Source organism: Chanos chanos, chromosome 12 (assembly GCF_902362185.1).
Source record: "Chanos chanos chromosome 12, fChaCha1.1, whole genome shotgun sequence".
NCBI lineage: Eukaryota > Metazoa > Chordata > Actinopteri > Gonorynchiformes > Chanidae > Chanos > Chanos chanos.
In genome coordinates, this window is record NC_044506.1 from 10,851,070 (window position 1) to 10,875,081 (window position 24,012).

Consider the following 24,012-nt stretch of genomic DNA (forward strand, 5'->3'; position numbering starts at 1 on the left):
TTTAAAGTTTATGGTCTCTGACTCTGAGTGTGAATAAGTTATGGACGAGAGTGTTGACACATATGAAACTAGCAACAGAATGTACAAATGGTAACAGTGAACTGTTAACGTATAGGAATGCCAACTTGATGTGGATGTGTGACTATTTCGCTTGCAGTAAGCTCATTTTCTTTGTATGTGTGTAGTTATGCATGTGCGCATTAATTATTTCAACATAATAATTTCCATAATAAGCAACAGCTTGTTGTTTGTTCCCACGGAGTATTTTATTGACCCTAAGATGTAATTAATTGATAAACAGGCTTTTCTCCCCCCCCCCCATCCCTCTTTCTCGCTCTCTCTCTATCTCTCTCTCTCTCTCTCTCTCGTTCAAATTTATCACGTTCTTCACCTTTTCTCCAAGGGGGAGGGGCAAAGAAGAAGCAGTCCAGGAAACGGATCATCATTCAGCTGCCTGCCAACGGGGGCCAGGACTGTCCAGAGGTGCTCTTCCAGGAGAGGGACTGTGAGGCCCCTTCTTCCTGCCCAGGCTACAGGTGAACATACACACACGCACGCACACGCGCGCACACACACACACACACACACACACACACACACACACAAGGACATTTGAATGATTGGAAGGAATACAGTATACCTGCTGTCCCAGAAGAATAAAAGATAGAACATAGACTAAAAGCCTTTGTTCATTGGCCAAATGTCCTACTCTTGTCCTTTGACTGGCTGTCCAGTGATTTAAGGTGGGAGCGCATTTAAGCACCGGATCATTTTAGTATCATTGGCAATGTGGTCATCTCTTGTCATAACATTATGATTTTAATGATTTGCTCAGAATTGTGTTTAACAAGTAACACTTTGCTTTGTGCTCTGTGTGTGAAACAGATGGAAGACACACAAGTGGCGGCGGTGCCAACTGGTTCCCTGGTCCATTCGGCAGGACAGTCCTGGAGCCCAGGAGACCTGTGGACCTGGACTGCAGGCTCGAGGTACAGAGAACTTTTTTTTCAAAATGAACACAAACCTCGCATTTACTGAAGTGCAATGTAGTTCATGGGGTAAGGTCTCATTTGAGGAGATTTAACCACTTGTTATAGGGCAGAAAATACTGAGTGAAAGCCATTTTGAGAAACTTAAGCAAGGTCTCCTGAGGAGAAATTGTAAAAATTTGCAGAACATGTAATCCTGAAATGATCTCTATCCATATTATTATAAAAAATATACATAGCTGAGACAGCTGAAAACAACATTCATCATGTTTATGAACCTCTTAAATGAGCAATATGATAATGAGGTGGTTATAAATTACAGCTTCTAATTAGCATTTGCTGACATGCTGAATACTCCTAAGATGAATTGCTTTCTCTGCAGTCAACACAGTAAGGATAGTAGAAGTTTTCTTATTGCAAAAGTACTTAACCCACCAGATTTCTTTGTGTGAATCTGTGTGTGTGTGTTTATGTGTGCGTGTGTGCACATGTGTATGCATGTGTGTGTGTGTCTGCATGCATGCATGTGAACGTGTGCGAACACGTGTATGCCCACATGCCTGTGTGTGCATTTATGTGTGAGAAAGACAGAGGTATGATATAATCAGCGTCTTCAACCACCTCTAAGAGATTATAAGTAAGGTAGAGGTAGCATCAAAGAGCAACCTCAGGGCTTTTTATATGCAACATTAATCTGCGTCTGAATACTGCAGGATCCAATGAAGATGCTCAGTGAAAGGCTACGGGAACTCTCTGAGGTAGACCAAAGCTCAGGCAGTGGTTTCTAACTTCATTGATAAGCACTCATAAGCAAATGTTGAACATTCAAAGACAAACACGATATCAGCAAGCAGAGAGGTTTTTTTGTGCAGATTACCGTATCATGGCAGCAATGCATCAAATGGTTTTCTGAACAGAAGGATGAAAAGAATAGTAGTGCAATAGGTTCAAAACAACAGACAGTCCCAGGGACGTGTTTCGCTGGTAGAATTTGTGTGTTTAGTTGATTGTAGATTCCGGAAGAAAAAAAAAAAGTTGTAAAACACACACACACACACACACACACACACAAAAAAAAACACTGCTTAAAATTCATTTAAGATATATTTTCATATGCAGATGGCTCTCAGTTGGTGGTACAGACTAAAAACTTTCAAAAGAATTTGTGTTTTTCTTTGAATACAACTTTAAGCTAAGCGAAGAAAAGGCCAAGTAGTGTCGAATATACCTTTGAAAAAGAACACAATACTAAACTGGGGGCTGAATCATAAGAATACTTGCTCAGGGCACTCAGACGTCTATTAGGCTCGTAAAGAATTTAGCCATTATCCTCTTTGGATCATCAGGAAGCTCAGCTTTTATCTGCACATTTGACATTAACCACCATTACCTGTAACATTATCCTTGCATAGGCAGACACAGCTGGTAAGACAATCCAATACAGAGCCTTTTACCCTCACTCAATGATATCTATCTGAACCCGTTTGGTCAATAAGCATTACACACAGTCCTTCTACATAATCCATCACTTCATGGTTATCTTTTTCAATACACGAGAGTCAGAGAGTGATAGTGGTCTAATCGTTAACAGTGTGAACCACACAGGTCCAAGGTTGGGATTTGTGTGTTGTTCAGTGCAAGGTTATACAGTGCTGCCAGATATTTGTATAGTTAATAAGATGTCTGAGCTTTGATGTCATAGATAAGCAGAGGACAGAGGTGTCATATGTGTGTACCTTTACTGCCCTGCAATATCTGTCAGGGTGACTTTTCTCTTGTATGTGCAACGAACGTGAATATAGGTTGGGTTTTTTTTTCTCTATTTTCATTTTGTCACTGGACACCAAGTATGTGCTTAGCAGATGATTTTACTGTCTCTCTCTCTCTCTCTCTCTCTCTCTCTCTCTCTCTCTCTTTCTCTCTCTCTCTCTCTCTCTCTCTCCCTCTCTGCAGCTGTGTCATGCCGTAAACAGGATGGTGGGCAGGCGGACATGAGCTTATGTTTAAAGTTTGCCGGGCCCATGCCCTCTCTCACCCAGGCCTGCCAGCTCCCATGCAAGGATGACTGCCAGCTGACGAGCTGGTCCAAGTTCTCATCTTGTGCAGCTGACTGTGTGGGCGTTCGAACCAGAAAAAGGGCACTTGTGGGTAAGTCATCTGTTTACAGCACGGCTGTGTGGATGTACCTTGGCAGTTTTATAACTCAACCATTTTCAGCTCATTAGAGCTCTTGTACTCATCATCGTGTAGAACATTATCATGACCCATCATGTGAAATTTTCAGCATTTTGATTTTCTTCTCTTGGCGTTATGATTACAAACGCCTTAAGATACTTCAGCTTCCATGCATGTGTGTCTCAGATATCTGTTCATTTTTGGCTTGCCAAAGCTCTCTAGATGCTTTAAATAGAGGAAACTGATCTGTGGCATTTTGGGATATTGTTTGATATTTGTTTGCCTATTAACCATTTCTGATGTCATTCTGGTTAACACGGACTAACTTGGGAAAAACAGTTAGGTACATTTGTTTGATCCTATCGAGATCTGACAGTATTAAATTAAAACTAATTGTTTACATGAAGTACTTATCACAGTACTGAAATGAGCAATCATAATCTGCAAGTGAAAGTTCTTAGTGCCTTTCTGGACACACTAGGCTGTCAGTGTCAGCCAACATTGCCGCAGGATTACACAAGATTAGACCTGTGGACCTCTGGATTAGGTTAGATAAGACTATTTACTCATGGTGACAAGATTCAGAGAAGAGTTTTGGGAAGGATACAATCTAAACACTTACCACGTTAATATTCTCTTTTGTTTGGTTCATTTCAACATTTAAACATGCAGGATATATTTACTAAACTGTTGTCTCTTTGATCTTGTGACATCAGGCAAAAGCAAAAAGCAGGACCAGTGTAAGAACACTCAGCTTTACCCACTGAGTGAGACACAATACTGCCCCTGCAACAAATACAACGCCCAGCCTGTGGGAGACTGGTCTGACTGCATCCTACCCGACGGAGGGCGAGTGGAGGGTATTCTGGGCATGAAGGTGCAGGGTGACATAAAGGAATGTGGGCAAGGTTACCGTTACCAGGCCATGGTGTGCTACGATCAGGACAACCGTATAGTGGAGACCTCACGCTGCAACAGCCATGGTGAGTAACTGTCTTGCCCTAAAAGCCATATAAACCATACGTAGGAAAGCAAATATAAATGAGCTACAGATACAACCTGGGTTATATATCCGTCCACTGTTTTCGATGATAACTTCCACAGCTTCTGTAACAAATGCCTTCACAACAGATCATAAAAACAAAGTGTCTGACACTCAAACGCATAAATACTGTGAATAGCATTTTGTGGTGCTTAGCGATGCATAAATGCATTCAGTCATAAAAGTAATTTTGGAGAGATATTCTCAAGCCATGCTTTTCTTAGACACAGAAATGAAACATGAGAGCAGTCGAATCGGGAGCATCCCCCCACCCCAGACTGGGTTTTGGTTTGAGCGGTCTTTGAGGGTTTTAATTTTCTTCTTGACATAAACCAAAAAAAAAAAGAATCATTTGACCATTTTTCTCAAACATATTCAAGAATCAATTTCACTTCGTTTAGGTCATTTTGACCAGACACAGGAGAGCAACAGTCTTATTGTGTTCACTTAATGTTAGCTGATGGGAAATTCGATAGAGAAGAATCAATGTGGAATCCGCTACACCACTCACAGCCTAAATCTGTCAAAGCAACCCAGACACAGCCAGGTTCTCACTCCACCCTGTTTTACGTTAGACACAGAAAGGGAATCAGGAATTTGTGCAGATGTATCAAGAGATGCTCAATGGAAAACACAGTGGCGGATCAAAGCATGGCATTAGGCGGAGTATCCTGATGTGGGTTTCTTTCTTGTCTTTCTTTCTTCCTTTCTTTCTATATTTATTTATTTTCTTTTCGGCGATATGGAGCTCAGTGATATTAAGACACCCCCTTTATGAGTCATGGTTTTTGTTTTTGATCCACCTATCTCATCTTGCTGTTGGAGACAGAGCTTGATATTTTCAGTGGCTCAGAGATGCAGTGTTCTTGAAGTTCTGAGATTCGCTGATGGAGGCATATTCTCCCTTTTTTCTGTCTTTCCTTTCTTAATCTGACTGACACCGCTGTTCAGACATTATTCACCATAATCACAAGCTCCCACTCACCACTATGTGAGGCACAGGTGCCATTTTGTGAGAGCCGGTCTGCTTGACAAGTTGCCTGAGGTGATATTCAGGGACATTAGGTGTATGTTTTCTTAGCTCTTAGGAGAGACCTGCAGAGGAAGCTCGATAATATTGCTCAAGCAAACTGAACCTCAGTGCTTCAGGCAGACCAATGTTAGAAGTAATTTTAGGACGGTTTGAGCATGGATTACAGGAGTAAATAAAAATACTGAGAACTTCAAAAGACTTCAAAAACCCGATAATTGACACACCTTCTAATTAAAGGTACTCTGAGAAAGATGTCTGTAATGTTGAAATGCCGCTCTTTTACATCAGATATATCTGCATGTATTTGCTGTGCTCTGTCAGTTCTTGGGGTAGCCGTCTGAAGTTCCCAAGATCTTTATTAGCACACATTTGCTCAAGACTTAAATAGGATGTGGAACATTTCAGTCATTTTGCTTTCACAGCCTTTTAAAGACAAAATTAATTTTGAAACAGCAAAAGAAAAGAAAAAAGAGAAAGAGAAACAATAACCAAAAAACTCCAGCAAAGACTATCCATTAATAAATGACTGTCTCTTTACATATAAGTATTTAGATAATAACTCACTCAGTTTGAAACGTTAAGTGTTAAATTGTGATATAGAAAAAGTCTTAACGCAGGGAAAGTGTTTTGAGTCTTGTCCTAACCATGAGTCTGTTTAAGAGGATCACCATGGTGACATATTTTACACTGTCTTGTCTGTGTGAACCAAGCAAGAGAGATCCTTGTTAAACCAATGAATTATTATGGTCAGAAAGCTTGGGAACAATCAATCGCTGTATTATAATTTGTCTTCGCTCTTATTAGTGTTTGATTGCTTATTCCCTGAAGCGCTGATTAAACCCTGAGCTGTCATTGGTCCAATTCTGACAAAGCCTTGATTAGGGACAGGGGTTGGGCAGCAGATCAGAGCGTGGTTGTCAGGGGTCCTCAAAAGCTTTCATCAACATCTGTATAGTCCAGCCGCTCTCAGGGGAAAGGACAGAATTGGATTGTTTTATTTATTTATTTATTTTTTTTTTTTTTTTTGGCTTTGTCCGCTTGCGTCTCTGGTCGGCTGTTTCATTGGTTTAGCCTTTTATGACAGTTTGATGTTTTAACTTGCCCCTGGGTGAGACACTGGGGGCCATTTTTCTAATGGGAAACGCAACAAGAAGGCCTCAGTGTGGACTAATGAACTGGGAAGACTGAGAATCGGGAACTACAGTGGAAACAACATGACCACTGTAGAGTAAAAGCAAATGAACTCCAGAACATTTGAGGCTTTTTTCTTACAGTGTATTTAAAGAAGAATGGTGACTATTCACTGCAGCACCATCCAGTCTTGTAACCATGAGAAATGCATAGTGGATACATAGTGGAGCGTTGGCCGTAAGACCGCTGCAATAGCTAATGAAGCATGCCTTTCTACATTCGCATGGATAAACAGACATAACAAGCAGTGAAAAACTTCAACCAGTATCTTGACTCCTTTTAAACCTCCCCATATATAAAATCTAAACACTTCAGCTCCAGCATTTCAGTTCTTCCATTATATTTAAATTGCTTCAGTGAGCAGTCATAATTTCATCTTTTTTTTTTTTTTTTTTTTTTTTTTTATGAGAAGTTTTTTTTTTTTTTTTTTTCCTGGGAAGTGATTTTTTTTTTTTTCTTTTGGAAGTATGTACATCTAACCTCAGATACAGCCACAAACCCATGCATTCATATTCCCTGTGCTTGATTTTGGGTAGGTTACATTGAGGAGGCCTGCATCATCCCATGCCCGTCTGACTGCAAGTTAAGTGAGTGGTCAAACTGGTCACGCTGCAGCAAATCCTGTGGCAGCGGAGTGAAAGTTCGCTCAAAGTGGCTCAGAGAAAAACCGTACAACGGAGGACGTCCCTGCCCGAAACTTGACCACGTCAATCAGGTGAGCTGGTGGGAGGAGAGGGTTGTTCCTCTGACTGTCTGCTCAAACGCTGGATCAAAGGAATGTCCCGGAAACATTTCAATGTTTACTTGAGGCAGCTGAATGTGGTTAATATTTGATTAAAAAATAATAATAATAAATAAAAAAAATGACATCCTACTACCTGAGCTTTCCTGCACAGGTGTTTACCTTTCAGGTCTATTTAGTCACAAACAAATGCTCTGTTTTCTCATAGTTATTTACGGATATCAGTTTTGAGCTCCGAGACTGTTTAGTCCAAAGTTTTGAACAGTTAACAAATGCTGTGCATTAATGTCTCTGCTGTTTTTTCATCTCCTGCTGAACATGGTGGGACATACCTACAGGCTCAGGTAAAAACTGCAGACTTCTCAGAAGATATGATCATATAAAACAAGTTCCCAGTTAGAATTGCACTGAAACAGCTGTGTTGTCTTATTGCAGGTATATGAGGTGGTCCCATGCATGAGTGACTGTGGTCAGTACGTCTGGGTGGCAGAACCTTGGAGTGTATGGAAGGTCAGCAACGTGGACTTAAAAGAGAACTGTGGGGAAGGCGTCCAGACCCGAAAAGTCAGGTTGGTATAGTAGCTGGACAAAGGATGAATTTAAACATCAGTAACCTAACGCAAGCAAACATCATTGTTTAATACAATGTAATACACTTTGATACACTGTCCTGTTCAGCTACAAAGTCGCAAAAGTTTAATAAGAGAGATCTAAGAGGAGTCACTCCACTCTCTTCAGATGTATGCAGAACACAACTGATGGACCGTCAGACCCAGTTGAGGACTACCTGTGCGACCCGGAGGAAATGCCACTGGGAGCCAGAGAGAACAGGCTGCCTTGTCCAGAAGACTGTGTTCTTTCCGATTGGGGATCCTGGAGCCGATGCCCACTGGTAAAAACCAAAAGAAACTTTTCGTTTTTAAAAATGGTGTGTTTAACCTCTTCTTAATATCTCGACCACCACCCCCACCCACCCCCTGCCCCCCGCCCCCGCCCCCGCCCCCGCCCCCGCCCCCGCCCCCCCCCATCTTTTAATATGACCCAGGTCTACCTTATTATGGTAAATACACTGCTTTTCATATGAAGAGGTGATCCATTTTAGAAAAACCTGTAGCAGAAGATACTGCTTCACCCCAGCATGTTTGTCTGGCACCTTTAATGCATGCAGACTGCTCAGTTGGTGCCGGTGTTTCAACTGAAGCCTTTTTTTCCATCTTTCCTGTTGAGAGGAATGTGAGAAACAGCACATTGTCATGAGCAACTCACAAGCCAGGCTCACACCAATTTACATTTATACCATCCAATGTCAGCGGTGCACTGGCAGCTCTGGAATACATGGAGAAGGCCTGGTGAGATTGTCAGAGCTCAGTGTTAGGGATGGGCCTGCTTATGACCTGGCAGGGGTGGGGAGTTCACACTGCTTTAAAGCATTCGGCGTAGTTAGGTTTTAGCATAGGAATTACTGAAAATTCTCTGGAGGGGTTGAGTTATTCTGTCATTTTCAGTGTAATACCCAGGCACTTTGCCACGAAGCTGCTGGTGAAGTTAATTACCATGGATACAGAGAGAGTGTCCCTGTGGAGTCCTCACCAAAAGAAGGACTTGACATTTTAATGTATTTTTTATTATTATTATTATGATTATTTTTGACAGAAGTAGTCAGCAATGGACTAAATAGCAACAACAATACAAAGAAATACAGAAAGAAAGAAAATAAAGTCACTGGCATTTGTTTGCAATGTTTCTCATACACCTTGTTCATAAGATCATGTAACAAATTTAACAGTGAGTTCACCTAGAATTTTCTTCTTCTGAAGCCATGCAATGGGAACAGCACACGAGAAAGGGCAGCCAGCCCCATTCGCCAGCCAGGAGAGGGGAAAGGATGTCCATCGACCAGACAGAAAGAGCCCTGTAGCTTGAACAACAACTGCTTTCACTACTCCTATAACATCACAGGTAACTATGTAGTTCACATCATAACAAGATCTGTGTCACGTGGAATTACAAACACGTTTCCATAGTTTGGCTTTTGATTTTGATTTGGTAAATTATGCCAAAATTATGCTTAAAAAATGGCATTGTGAAATAGGTGGAGGGGATCAAAATGTCCTATAATCTTCAAGATTTCAGAAATCGAAAAACCTCTTACAACTGTCGGACTACCCTTGACGTTTCGGAAGATTTTATTCAAGAATCGTAACAAATGAAATGGACCTTTTGACTGTTTTTACTTTGATCCAATGCCGTTTCACGTGCGTGTTTAACATTGAGAGAGTTGTGTCAGGAATGCTTTGACATTACACATTTGTTTCTGAATCAAGACTGGAGCACATGCCAACTGAGTGAACGAGCTGTGTGCGGGAGTGGCATCAAAACCCGTATGCTGGACTGCGTTCGCAGCGACGGCAAATCTGTGGACCTCAGGTTCTGTGAGGAGGTACGTTTACATCATTTAGAGGAGATACCTTCTCTCTACGTGGAGTCTGTCAGCCCATTCACGTGGTTAATTACGTCTGCCGTGTTTCAGCTTGGCCTGGAGAAGAAGTGGCAGATGAACGCCTCCTGTGTGGTCGAGTGCCCCATAAACTGCCAGATGTCGGAGTGGTCAGCCTGGTCCGAGTGCACTCACACCTGCGGCCTGGCAGGTAAGGCCGACACCTCTTTCAGATGCAGCGATTTTAATAACTCTTGGACCATTGCCTGAGCAGATCAAAGGGTCACAGTTTCTGCTTGGCTCAATTCACACCCTCAGCGGTCCCTAGTCCAGAGTTAGATTATCTTTCCACACCAGATAATATCGAAAGTCCCTGGAGCTTGGCATTTTGTGGGTAGAAAATTTGGGTCTGTGATGCCATTAGCCAATATGACAAGCCCCTCAATTGTCTGTTGCTCAGAGAACCATTCGACGCTCTGGGCTGTCTCTTAGAATTACATCAGGATTGTAAAGGCTGAAACCAAGGGTTTTTTTTTTCTTTTCTTTTTTTTTTTAACAGCGTGAGAATGATTGTGTTATCGCCCAAAACCAACAGTGGGGAAGAGGGATAATGATGTCTTTGTGTGTAATTCCATCAGCTCAAATGATTGATTGGAGCTCCATTATGTCTGTGTGCTTGGGGCCTTAGGGACCACTCCACTCCAGGAGGTCTCAAGAGCAAATGGCTAGCAGTAGCCAGAGCAAACACTTCAGTCATAAAAAAAAAAACCTCAGCTGACTTTAGTGATTGTGGCTACCTTAATCTGTCCCAAGGCGAGAGGATTTTTAGAAAGATAGTCAAGCAGCAGGTAAACCACAGTCTTTAACCAGAAGGTTTCTTTAATCCTGTCCATCTCAGTATAGGCAGCCATTTACACACACACACACACGCACGAACAATAACCGCGAGTAGATGTAGGTCTTTACGCTTCTTAAGCAAGGTGCTATATATGTGCTTTTGTGAAAATGATGTTATCATACCCGTTCAGTCTGTGAGGTTTATCTACCTCATTAATATAAAATTAAAAGAACAAACTGCTTTATTTGTTTTCCCTCTGTCAAAAACGGCTCAGAGCAGCTCACATTTGATTCTCCCGCTCGCTGCTTTTCCGCATACCTGCTGTTCACCCCTCAGAGTGGAACAGAAATCACCCACATAGAGAATTACATTGTAGCGGTTAGCACCGACCACCGCTAAGGCGCTTAAGCGTTTTCGCACGTCTGCTTTAAATCAGCTCCACACTTAAAAGGCTCGCTCGCGTAGAAGGAGCAAGCACCAGGGGCTGATTTGGCTGGTTGTTGCTAAGGAGCGGAGGGGCCGTGGAGAAGACTCTCCGCGGGGGAAGGGCCCTCGTCGGCGGCTTGCGGGGAAGATGAATTGGCAGCTGGTAAGACTCGCTGCAGGGCAGAGCATCAGCCAGGGACCCGACTCTGATCGCGTTCCACATTAAGGAGCTCCCCTCTTTTTTCTCCCAACCCTTGGGCCTTTGCCCAGCCAGGCTTGAAAAGAAAAAGACAAAAAAAAAAAGACTGAGAAGATAATATCAATTCTGTCCACAGTCAGTACAGCAGAGGAGATTTTATTCAATGCAGAACCTTTAATTGAATCTTATAAACACAGGACGAACTGAGGCAGGGCCTGCTGTCCCAGTAAGCTAATTGTGTGTGTGTGTGTGTGTGCGTATGTGTGTGTGTGTGTGTGTGTGTGTGTGTGTGTGTGTGTGTGTGGGATTGCCTGACCTTTAGAAGTAAACAGGGAGGGATGAATGGTGATGTGTCCATCCAGTGAGTGAATGGTCTTGGCCTTTAAAGTTCGTTACATTGGTTCTCTCTGTTTCAAAGATGAATGGCCAGTGAACTGTAGTTCATACTCTGCACTAAGTGGAGTGCAGGAGAAACTGTGTCACGTTCCTGGTCCCCAAGTCATATATATAGACATAACCAGTCCTCCCCAAGAGTCTTTAAAAATATCGGGTTCATTCAGTAATTACGTTGTTAAATGCATTTCAAACTTTTAAGAAAAACCAGCACCATCCCACTGGCAGTATGTATATATATATATATATATATATATATATATATATATATATATATATATTTTTTTTTTTTTATCCTGCTTTCTTAGATAAATGTTCAGACGTGTTGAATTTTCCGGGGAGCGATATCTCATATATTTCCACTTGAGACATGAAATAATAGGAGAATTTTTCCAGCCGGAGTCTTCTGGGTGCCCCACGGCCAGGAGTTATTTTTCTACTTCTAGCCCAAAAAGCAACAGAGGGAGATGAATATTCAGCATGGTTTCGGGTATTGAAATCCAGCACCAAAATTGCTCAGCAGATTAAGTTATTTGTGGAATGGAGGAGCCACAAGAGTGGTCCTGCGTGAGTGAATCAGGCCATGGTTAGGCATTCTCTTTGCTCCCGTGGGAAGGTTTTTAGTTACTTGAAACCACATGTGTAATATAAGACAGTGTTCTTACTGTAAATGCCCTTATTTTATTCAAGAAGTCTTAGGTCATTCTGCTGGGAGGAAAAGAGCGAGTCTTGTAATGGATAGGAAATTGATAGTATGAGGGGAAGCAGGACAGTATTTTAGGCTTCAGCGATGTGCTTAAGTACTTTTATTGACAGGTTTCTTCTTGTGGTGAAGGATGTAAGATTCAAAAAGTTGAAAACTGAGTGAGAGCGTTCTTTTAAAGGCGGGGAATACTTTTAAAGTTCAGTTGTCTTTAATACCCCCACTCCTCCTTTTCTCTTCTCTTGTCTTGTCTTGTCTTCTCTTCTCTTCTCTTCTCTTCTCTTCTCTTCTCTTCTCTTCTCTTCTCTTCTCTTCTCTTCTCTTCTCTTCTCTTCTCTTCTCCTCTCTTCTCTTCTCTTGGTCCATAGGGAAGCTGGTGCGTACGAGGACAGTGATCCAGGCGTCCCAAGGAGATGGTCGCCCCTGTCCCTCTGGGATGGAGCAGTGGAAGCCTTGTCCTGTGAAACCCTGCTACAGCTGGAGATACGGTGCCTGGTCTGAGTGCAAGGCAGGGGTGAGTCAGTGCAGACAACTGCCTCCAGAAGCCCTCTGTGTACCACAGACTATAAACATCTGACCAGTCATCTGAGTCTATAAATAGCTGATACTGAGCTACATTATTTAATTATTCTATTATTTTCTGACATTTTCCCCTCTTGTTCCCTCTGTAGTCTTTTTTTTCTGGTTTCCCTTACATCTGGAAAAGAAAGCATTTAGTAATTATGTTACGGGGTTCTTATTGCCATTTGAGGTCGTGTCTCCTCGTTTTTCGAGTCTCCCTCATTTGCCCTCTCTTTTTCTTTCCTTTCTGTCTTGTCATCTGTCTGGCTTGCTAGGCCCATCAAGGGATTTAATTAAAGACAAGCAGCAGAAGAGTTTGACTCCCCCCCCCCCCTCCCTCTCTCTCTCTTTCTCTCTCTCTCCTTTGTCTGGCTGGGAAGTGTGGAGGCACAGAGCTTTTCTCCGTGCTCTGACACTGGATAGGCTGGATAAGAGTGTTAGAGAACCGTTCTCCTTTGTTCTCTGCTGCCTGTCTCAGAGCCGTGCCTTCTGACACTTTAGCTCCCGTGTTGCTTGCAGCGCTGCCTCAGCTGTGTTACAGGTCTTCACAGATTTTCAGTGGATAAGGGGGGAAAAAAAATCAGTGTGGAGAGCTGACAGGCAGATATGCATGACAGACACTTAGCCAGGGGGGTTTTTTGGAGAACTCACTGTAAAATCCTTTATACACTTTTCTGAGAACTGGTTCCCGTATATGTCTTTGTTGATGTCCAAGTCGAGAGAGCTGATGTCAGAAGTTTTGGATATGCCGACAGTTATTTCATATTTAAATTCCAAAACTTGTGCTGCTCGTATTCCTCGAACGTAAGTCAGTGTTCCCTCGAATTTATATGAGACTTTTCCGGTTTGTGTTAAGGGGGCGAGGTGCGGAGAGGGTCTGCGTTTCCGGAATGTTTCCTGCTTTGTGTCCAACGGCTCAGGCAAGGCTGAGGGAAGCCTGGTGGATGAGGAGTTTTGTGCCGACCTGGAGCAGACGGTGGATGGAGACAAACAGATCATTCTAGAAGAGTCCTGCACTGTACCCTGCCCAGGTGAGACTCCTGGTGTTTGACCAATTTCTCGTGAACGCCACTTCTGATCGGCTGCTGTGTCTTTCCAATTTTACTTCATCGGAATGTGCAAAAAAAAAAAAAGTGCTGTTGGAGTGTAGATGCGTATTTTAATTTTTGGCTTTGTTTGTGTTGTATTAGAATCTGCAGTGACTCACCTTAGAGTTGGCTGATTGCCACTGCTATGTGATTGTCACAAACTCATTGTTCTATTCTACACTCGTACTGTCAGTTAGAATTCACTTCAGCAACCTCTTCATAAACTTCATTTTCTCTCACTCCTGTTTGCCTGTATGAATGCTTATGAATTTTGCATTGCTCAGGCCAGAAGGCTTCCTTTTAATCACCTTCAATATCGGGTCCGCTTTAACACTGACGTGCTGTGAGTTTTATAGCTGCAGTTGTCAGCCTGTCTGTCTCAGAACAGAATTCCCCCATAGCTCAAAAGCCTCTCGTGTCACCTGTTCATTCAGTGCTTGATTTGTAAATTGCGGGGCCAAATTTTTTGTACAGTTTTTCTATAAAATTCTCAGGTATGACATAGAATTTAAAAAATCCAATGCTCTTGAAAAATGTCTTCAGGAATTTTGCCCCATTTCCAGGAACATATTGACTGCCATGAACGTGCCACAATGTCTTAAATATTTTGAGTGTAGTTCTTTAAGCTTTCAAAATCTAATTTGGGATTCTCATTGTGCCACGTTGCCAGGAAAATATGGAAAACTGGGATTTTTTTTATGAGGGAATTCGGAGTGCATTTTTAGATTGTCTGGCGTGTGTGAGTGACAGATCCAGTACTGTGTTTTGACGTGTTCTGTGTAGCAGAAGAAGACAGTTTTGATACATGTTTGTGTAGCAGCAAGTACTGACAGTGATGATTTGGCAGCATCTGTTTGTGTGTGTTTGTGTGTGTGTGTGTGTGAGAGAGAGAGAGAGAGAGAGAGAGAGACAGAGTCCATGTGAGTGTGTGTGTGTGTGTGTGTGTGTGTGTATGTTGTTAGTTAGGTGGTCCTCTCAGGTCATCAGTGCTATTCAAGTGGCATCATATCCTCTGACCTTTGACCCTTTCGTTTTTCACTCCTGAATTCAAAAAGCAAAGAAACAGTCACACCACTCTAAATACCTTACAATGTTACCTGCTGTTTTACTCTCTCTCTCATTCCCTCTCTGTCTCACACACACACACACACACACACACACGCACGCACACACATGAAATGAGCAAATATACCCCACAAAAATACATCTGTACAAATTGTCACCACAAATTGTGATTACATATACACAGATATTCTCCCTTACACGCATATACACACTTCTCAGCATGTGTCCTACTTTTCTTGTCTATATTTACTGAGTGCAGCAGCTGCTGTATACTGACAACTGTCCTTGTTGAAGCTTCAAGCTACAGACAGGTACCAGGCCTGGGGAGGAAACAGCAGACACGCATACACACACACACACACACACACAGAAATACACACACACACACACACACACACACACCATCAGTCACTTCAGATCTAATCCTGTCTTCACCACGGGCATCAGAGATATGCACGTGCTTCATCACAATTTAGATTATGGGCTCTTTTTGGTAAAACGGCTTTACAATGACTTAATATTCTTAGGTATTTGCAAATCGGTACCGTTGTTACAACAGGACAGATTGACCTAGTTCAGGCCACTGAGCTGTTGCCAAGAACAACCTGCTCTCATTCACAAAACCCTAAAAAAAAAAAAACACGTGGATTGAGATTTCAGAAGACAAGAGGTGGCAGACTGGTACTGTGCACTGGATCTAAACAGCGTCTTTTGGTCAATTTTGACACTTAATCACGCTCGTTTGGAGTTTCTGTGTTGAAAAGTTTTTTTTGTTTTTTTTTTTGTTGTTTTTTTTTTCGACAGGTGAGTGTTTCCTGATGGACTGGACCGCCTGGAGTCCGTGTCAGCTGAGCTGCGTAGGAGGTGATGACCTGGGCTTCGGTTCCGTGCAGGTCCGTTCACGTGCCGTTTTCGCTCAGGAGGCTGAGAACCTGCTGCAGTGTCCAGAGCAGGAGTGGGAGGCGCGACCATGCACGGGTGAGTCATGCACAGGTCAAACAGGGTTACACATGCTGTATCGCACATTAGGCAAACTTTTTTTTTTTTGTTAAGTTCAAAAGGTCAACTTCCAAGATGACTTGTCCTTTTCATATAATAGCTATTTTATTGTCTGAATAGTGGTGGATATTACTATTAAATATCCAAATGCAAAATATAAGAGCAACTTAACAATGCAGTGTTTTGCTTAGTATTTAAAACTTTCTCTGTATGGGTTTGTGTACGTATATGCTTGTGTTTGTATATGGGTGATTTTGTATGTGTGTAAGTTTCTGCAAGTGTGCATATGTATATGCCTATTTGTGTATGTGTGTGCGTGTGTGTACATATGAGGTATTGTGTGTGTGTGTGTTTGCAAATGAGTGTAATGTGCGTGTGTGAGTGTGTGTGTGTGTGTGTGTTAAATCCTTTCCCTTGTCTTTTCCCAGAGGGACAGTGTTATGAGTATAAGTGGATGACTGGTGCGTGGAAAGGCTCATCACGCCAGGTTTGGTGCCAGCGTTCAGATGGATTAAACGTCACAGGTAAGTGTGTTTTCCTGCCGCCTCTGTTCCCTTTCTGTCATTTGCAGACTTTTAATCTAATTCATTTACATGTGTCCTCACATAACTCTGCACAAACCCAGAGTTAAAGCTCAGCTGTTTCTCTTTGCTAACCTATCCTTTCATTGTGACCAGTCATTATTTTCCAGTAGGACTCTGTTCACAGCATTGCACTGATAATACGTGTTGCATTGTAATTGCAACACCACAACACAGTGCTGATAAAGTATCTGCATAATGAATGACTCATCATACCATAAGATGGGTTTCACGTTTCTCCCTGATGAAAAGTATAAAATAGCTTTTTATTTATATCCGTAAACAGAGCACAATGGGTGGTCCGGGTGGGCTCTCCCACACGTTTATCTTGGTTACTGCGCTCTCTGGCTCTCGTGTGTGTGGGCTCAGCGATTGTGGTTCTTGATGAGTTGACGTAAAGAGCAGTGAGTGCTGTCATCCTGGAGGAAGGATGTGGAGTGTGATTATTTCCTGGCACTTCCCCAGCACTGCTCTATAATCTGTATGAATATGATCTTTTAATCCATGACAATGTCAATCAGATTTTAATCCTATTCTCTCTCTCTCTATCTCTCTCTCTTTCACTGAGCGTGTGTGTGTGTGTGTGTGTGTGTGTGTGAGAGAGAGAGAGAGACAGAGAGTGAGAGAGACAGAAAGAGAGAGAGTAGGAGAGAGGGATTTTGAGTTACCCTAAAAATACCTAGTGCTTTTATTAAATATAGCTATCAGAGTGTTGAGTTATTTTAGTATATATATTGCTCAGTGTCAAGAAGTAAAAATGCTGTGGAAATTCTGCTTCACAACTGAGATACTGACTGTAAGAGTCTTAAAGGATCATTTTACTTAAATCCCAGTTGTATTTCTTCATCACCAAAATGCTGATAGTACACAGCTTGAGTTTCATGTCTAAACTTGATCACTCTTTTCACTATTGTGGTAAATGTAGCATTGTGGGCATTGTATTTCTTGAACTGAAGCGTGCACACAGGCTAATATTTTATTTTACTTTAACTTATGATTAATGGATATAAATAGGCATATGACATGTGTATGTTTTAAACCTCTAATTTCACTTACAACCTTCAGTCCGTTCCAGTGTTGTCCATCCTAAAGCATTCAACAAATTTAGAGTGCTTTATGTACCCCTCACAACACTTTGACAGGGTTTCCAGCCATGTCACCATCTCCCTTAAACAACTGTGTCTCTCCTTCAATGAATATTCATGTACTGCACCGAGGTGTGCACCGTCATGAATATTCATAAAAACTACTAATTGGTAAACACTTTTTTGCAGATGACTGCAGTTTGTTTGAGGCTTTAGCTGTACCCTGTCTTTGAAGTATGGAACCTGTTTCACACAGACATATTCGCCATTATCACCTACATCCAATACCGAGCGGACATTTCAGAGAAATTCATCACGTCTAAACCTGGACCCAATGAAGGGAGATATTTCATTACTTTCAGTGACAGCACAGGTTACCTGTGTGACACCTGGTTACCGGGGTTCCTGACTTAGCCCAACCGCAAATGACACGTTCAGCCTCAGCTGTCGCCCTGGCGATTGTCATAGTAACAAGTCGTGAAGGGGCGGCGGGCTCGATTCCGTTTCACCATCCTCATCTCAGACTGAGTGTATTGATTTATTCCAGTGAGGAGAAAATAAAAGCTCAGTGAGAAAGCTCTGTGTATCCTATTGGTTCCCCATTCCAGCGCACTCACAAGCCCATCAGATTCTCCCTCAGGCAATGGTTTAAAAGACAGGCAGAGAGAGAGAGAGAGAGAGAGAGAGAAAGAAAGACTGAAGGAAAGAAGCACGCTTACTTATTCTATTATTTTTTTTTTCCTTGAATGGTGAAGCATGAATGTCATATGAAGAGACTAGTGTAGCAGACTAGCTGTTCACGTGGGACAGAGTAGAACGGGAACTTGCCCTTTTATTCTGTGTTTGTGTCTGCTAATATATTCACACTGTCTGCCAAATGATGAATGAATGTTAATATACATGTGTGTGTCTGGAGGTTTTGGGCTCTCTTTTTTTTTTATCATTCTTGGCCAATTAACGTGGGGGACTAATTTATCACTTTGTCTTAATATCACGTACCACTGAGGAAGGGAAAGGATGTAAGAGGAGAAAAGAATGTTCCCTGCCTCACACTGCAGACAGCAACATCAGAGATAGAGACACTCTGTGATCCTTCTTGCCTACAGCGCAACAAACCAACTGAAAATAACAGAGACGAGTGAGGTGGCTGCCCACAGAATGCAGGCTGTGCGTGTGTGTGTGTGTGTGTGTGTGTGTGTGTGTTTGTCTGCTTGTACGTGCTTTGCAGGGCTCTGGCTCATCGTGAGCTGACACGATTGTTTATTTTCACCTGGTGTGAGAGTGCTAACCTTTGACCCTTCCTGCAGGTGGATGCCCGACAACGAGCGAGCCCGTGTCAGACAGATCATGTGACCCAGCCTGCGACAAACCCCGTTCATACTGCACTGAGGTCAGCTTGTGTTTGTGTGTGTGTGTGTGAGTGAGTGAGTAAGGAAGTGCCTGGAGATGTGTACCGTGAAAAATACTGAAACACAGTTTGAGCCCGTTGTAAAAGGGCTTGTGTGAAATGGCTCTGGTTAGACACTCAATTAAACAACCAGGGAGAGGAATGTGAGTCAAGCTAGAACCATAGAAACTAATTCCCATCCTCTCTGAGTCTAAAACAAAATGACATGTCTGACTAACTATTCACCGAACAGCCTTCATACTATACTTTCTGAAATGTCTGTGAGTCACAAAACTAAAAATAAAAGTTGGCAAAAATCACAGTCCTTGTATTACCTGGAATTGTGTTTTTGATGCTTGTGGCCACACACACTTGACCTCTGTAGACAAGAGGAGGAAGAGGAGTTTGCTCTGTGTTTGTGCACAGAGGGGATAGTCATATAGTACTGATCAGTGTTGAGACACGTTAGAGTCATAACTACTGAATGTGTGTGTGTGTGTGTGTGTGTGTGTGTGTATGTGTTTTTGTGTTTGCATGCCTGTGCATGTTTGTGTATTTAAAGTACCTACATAAGCTCAGTAGCAGTATTCCAGCAGCGTGTTTACGTATCTGTAGACACAAATGTTACACGTATGTCTATGGGAGAGCCTTTAGATATACGTATATGGGAATTTTCATATCAGTATCTACCTTCATCTTACTCTGTGCATGTATTACCATCCAGACATCCACATATTATCATTCCTGCACATGTCTGTGTGCTTGGAATGAAAGTGTGTCAGAGTCAGTGAGTTCCCTCTTGCTGTGAGTATTAAGCCTACAGCACTGAGAGACAGAGATTTGGTTGCGTCTAGCGCTACTTCTTTGTGTCTGTGCTTTAAATCTGGAAATTCCTCACTCGTTCCTGCTCTCCCATGTGAGTGTATGTGTATGTGTGTGTGTGTGTGTCTGTGTGTGTGTGTGTGTGTGTGTGTGTGAGTGTTGAGCATGTGCTGTGTTTGCACTGGTGGTGATTATCTTCCTGAGTCTGCATAAGGAATAGGAGACCCCCCACAGTTCAGCAGATGAGGGAGAATACAACACACAAATTTCAGGACCATGAAGAAACTCGCTTTTCAGAAACCCACACACACACACACACACACACACACACACACACACATACACACACACACACACACACACACACACACAAATACTGTTACATTGTTCACACACCACTTCTCACATTATGTTTAAGAACTCAAGCTGTGATCAGTCTTTTCATCATTTAAGACACACACGCTGGCTCATCTAAATGCACATACATCTAACACAGACCTTTGTTTGATCATGCACCGTCTGCCCATATTTTAAGGTTTATGGAATATCATGAACACAGAGAGGCAGCAGCGTGATAAAATTAAAAGTTTTCTGGAACAAGTTTGGATTGCACTAAGGCATAACTTCAGTATGCGATAGCTAAATATTGTGAGAGATGAAGAAATCACGTGACATCTCACGAGGATAGAACCAAGTGCAATTAACAGTGATTTACAAGCACTGAGCGTGTTTCAGATCCCAAGCTGTGTGTGTTCAAAAGAAGAAGGATGAAGCGTGCCATCTCTGTGTGTTAATTAGCACACATCAGGCTCTCTTTTTTTGTCTTTTTCACCATTGACGTCACAACTGGAGGATGAGTATTCTTGTACCAGTGTCACATTGCATCTGTCTGAATCGAACTTGGTTCTTTTTGGTTGCAATGTCTTCAATGCGTGGTTTTGTATTGTAGAAGGGACAGCTGAGTTAAAACTAGCAGTAACAGAGAGGATTTTATTGGGAGCAGCAGGGGGATGTTATTTGTCTGATGCTGCCCCCTGCAGGCTGGTATATGTGGGTGCGAGGAGGGCTACACAGAGGTGATGACTTCAGATGGACTACTTGATCAGTGCACGGTCATCCCGGTCCTTGAGATCCCCACGGCAGGCGACAGCAAGGCCGACGTGAAGACCATCCGGGCTATCAATCCCACTCAGCCGACCGAAAACCTACCGGGCCGCTCCGGACGCACCTGGTTCTTGCAGCCCTTTGGGCCAGGTAAGGGTACGGTCGCACGGTTACACACAGAGGAAGGTCTTTATGAACTATGCTGTTGAAGAGAGATAGCCGACAGAGAGACGGTTAAGCCTAAAATGAAAAATCCTGTTTGATTTTTTTCCATTTCTCTGCTCAGATGGCAAGCTGAAGACTTGGGTGTATGGTGTGGCAGCAGGAGCTTTTGTACTCCTCGTGTTTATCATCTCGATGACTTACTTAGCCTGGTAAGAACGCTACCCTTCAGCATCCAGAATGTTCCTTCAACCTCTGTATCTCCCTTCATCTTTTCACTTTTTCATTTGATTCTTTCTTCAATCCATCGAACTTCAACCCATCAGTATGCGTTTTGCCCAACGCTCTCTGCCGAGCGTTGATGCCTCGGCCACTTCGGTGGTATGGATGGGACCAAACGATCATCAGCAAACTTTCACCTGTCCTGACTGCCAACACACTGAGACCCGAATCGATTAGAGCTCACGGCTCTAGCCGTGGCCTCCCACGGCTGCTTAAGTCTTTCGTCCACTCTCCCTCACTATCACTTGTGCCTTTCTGACCAATCAGATGGAGCCATCGGGTGGAGGTGAGCAGGATGACCCACCCATAGCGAGTGTGTCCTGTGAACACCCATAGACTGTAGGCTTCATGTAGAATGAGTGATTATAATACAATTTTATGACGAAAGTACTCCCATTTGACAATGATATTCATAATTAAACTAGTGTAGTCTTTTGGTGAACATGTTTAATGAGATGTAATTTATGTAGTCCTGTGACAAGTGTGTCTTAGAATTACCACACACAAATGTCAGAAATTCAGACTTGTAGTGATTTGCAGTGGCTTTACAAACACCACTCTCTGCTGTGAAGAGGTCATTTCCACTCTAAACATCTGTCCATCATTATCTTATCTGTCTTTCATTTCTTTTCACACTCTCTTATGTCTTTCATTATGTCGTTTTGATTATTGTTTTCATGCATGTGTTCATAAATGTGTGTGTGTGTGTGTATGTTTGGTGGACTGGGGCTTATTTGATGATGTAACGCTGTTATAGTTAGGATGTAACAAACAGATGTGATATTCCCATGTCCCTAACTGTATGCACTATCTCTGTGTCATAGTTTTCACTGAGGTAAGTCTGGGAAATGGAGTTTCTCCATGGGCATGCAGATGCTGCTTACTCCCCTTAACCTGGGGTCTCTTCATCCGCTATTCTCAGTTACTGACACGGTTACCGTGCCAACCGCAAGGGGGAGGAAAGCAATCCGAACTTCACAGCAGGCTTTGAAACAGTTTATACATACTGTTTAGCTCTTCACCTTCTTATTTGCTTCTTTCACACTCAGCATCCTTCTGGGGCTCAGAATGTTACATGTAAATCTGGGTTCTTAGAGTAAAAGACTATCTCTCAGCCATAGGTACATTCCATGTTCCACATGTATGTGGGTGGAAAGATAACCTCAGTATCATAGAGAAATAGAGAAAACAGTGTGAATTCCTCATAATGGCAAATATACGGCGTAAGTGATAGAGCAACATCTGCTTTTTTTTTTTTTTTTTAAACTATATTCACTGCATGTCCGATCAGCCGTTTACTAAAAGCATGGCAATGCATGTGAATCTAACAAAAACTAAATTCAATAAGAAAAGGGTTTTTTTTGGTTTGTTTCAGGATTTTGTGTTTAGATTAATTGGTAAGATATTTAGGTGCATTTACAGTAGCACGGAAGATCCAGACTTGTACCCACCAGTCTCCTTAATCCTTTCTGTATATTCTATGTTACCGAGGAAATACAACCTTTTTCTTTTGAAATACGAATCAAACAATAATTCAAATTTATAAAAAGTATTTTAGCTTAGAGTGTAATAAAAATTAAAAAAAAATAACTACATTATACTGATGTAGATATTTTTAATGTATGTATTTACTCATTTATTTCCTACAGCAAAAAGCCAAAGAAGCCCCAGAGGAGACAGAATAACAGACTGAAACCTTTGACCCTGGCCTACGACGGTGATGCTGACATGTAGCCCTGCACTGAGAGCTACCACTAGCGAAAGCATGGCCGCTGATTGGCCAGGCCACCTCAGCAAACCACCTCCTCCCTTTTTCAGCCAACCAATGGCCAAAGCCGAAACCATCGGGATCCTGGGAGCTTTACGCACTGAATTTTTTTCTATGACGTTGTGGATCTTCAAAGTTGACTGAATCCATGTTCAATAAGTAGCCTACGTTTCTCTCCCAACCCCCACCCCACCCCTGTCCCCGTCCCTTTTTTTATGTTCCATTTACTGACTTTGTTTCACGAGAGCCTTCACGAACTCTAATCTTCTTAAGGAAGTTTGCCTTTGCTTCTGTCATTCACATCTTTCTGTAACATAGACTGAAGGAAAGAGAGATTTTTTTTGTTTGTTTTTAAATGGACTGCGTCAAATCGAGAGGTGTTGCCTGGAAAGCACAAACGTCCCTGTTTACCCAACCTTTTTGTTTTTTGGTTTTTTTTTTTGATCACGTAAGTCTCTAACTCGGGCCAGAGCTTAACACCACCAATCCTCTGTAGGAATGATGCATTGTCTTGTGGGAACCATGCAATGTTCACACACCACTACTCATGTAAACCCTGAAAATGTCATTTCCTAGCTGGGTTTTTTCTTCAGCAGATGCTGTTTGCTCAGTGTTACTATCTCAATAAACAGCTAAGATATACAGATGTCACTGAAAGGGTACCCCCCCCCCTCCCCCCCACAACCCCCAGGAGCTTTGGCCTGCTTCTCTCTCTCTCTCTCTCTCTCTCTCTCTCTCTCTCTCTCTCTCTTCTTTCCCCTCTCTGTATTCAGGCTCCATTTTGCACTATATTAGTGCAGCATGACTATGTACTTAAAACATTGCCATAGAAAACTGCCTCTCTCTCAAAGCAAGATGATGTACAGTCTTGTGGTAGACATGTAAAAAAGAAAAAAAAAAAAGTAGTTCTTTTTTTTTTCCAAACAGACGTCACTAATGT

At 42.4% G+C, this 24,012-nt stretch overlaps 1 protein-coding gene across 1 annotated transcript in view; it reads left to right on the plus strand.

Annotated features, from left to right (window-relative positions):
• thsd7aa (thrombospondin, type I, domain containing 7Aa) overlaps positions 1-23,038 on the plus strand; it is an 83,543-nt gene extending 60,505 nt beyond the window's left edge. Inside the window, exons 10-27 of the mRNA XM_030789120.1 lie at positions 404-536; positions 886-989; positions 2,943-3,137; positions 3,881-4,147; positions 6,967-7,145; positions 7,608-7,741; positions 7,911-8,064; positions 8,990-9,131; positions 9,497-9,612; positions 9,703-9,820; positions 12,537-12,682; positions 13,586-13,760; positions 15,687-15,860; positions 16,310-16,405; positions 18,855-18,937; positions 20,797-21,010; positions 21,147-21,234; positions 22,954-23,038. Of these exons, the coding sequence (XP_030644980.1) occupies positions 404-536; positions 886-989; positions 2,943-3,137; positions 3,881-4,147; positions 6,967-7,145; positions 7,608-7,741; positions 7,911-8,064; positions 8,990-9,131; positions 9,497-9,612; positions 9,703-9,820; positions 12,537-12,682; positions 13,586-13,760; positions 15,687-15,860; positions 16,310-16,405; positions 18,855-18,937; positions 20,797-21,010; positions 21,147-21,234; positions 22,954-23,038 (2,603 nt within the window). The remainder of the gene's footprint in view (positions 1-403; positions 537-885; positions 990-2,942; positions 3,138-3,880; positions 4,148-6,966; positions 7,146-7,607; positions 7,742-7,910; positions 8,065-8,989; positions 9,132-9,496; positions 9,613-9,702; positions 9,821-12,536; positions 12,683-13,585; positions 13,761-15,686; positions 15,861-16,309; positions 16,406-18,854; positions 18,938-20,796; positions 21,011-21,146; positions 21,235-22,953) is intronic.
• Positions 23,039-24,012: the final 974 nt, after the last annotated feature.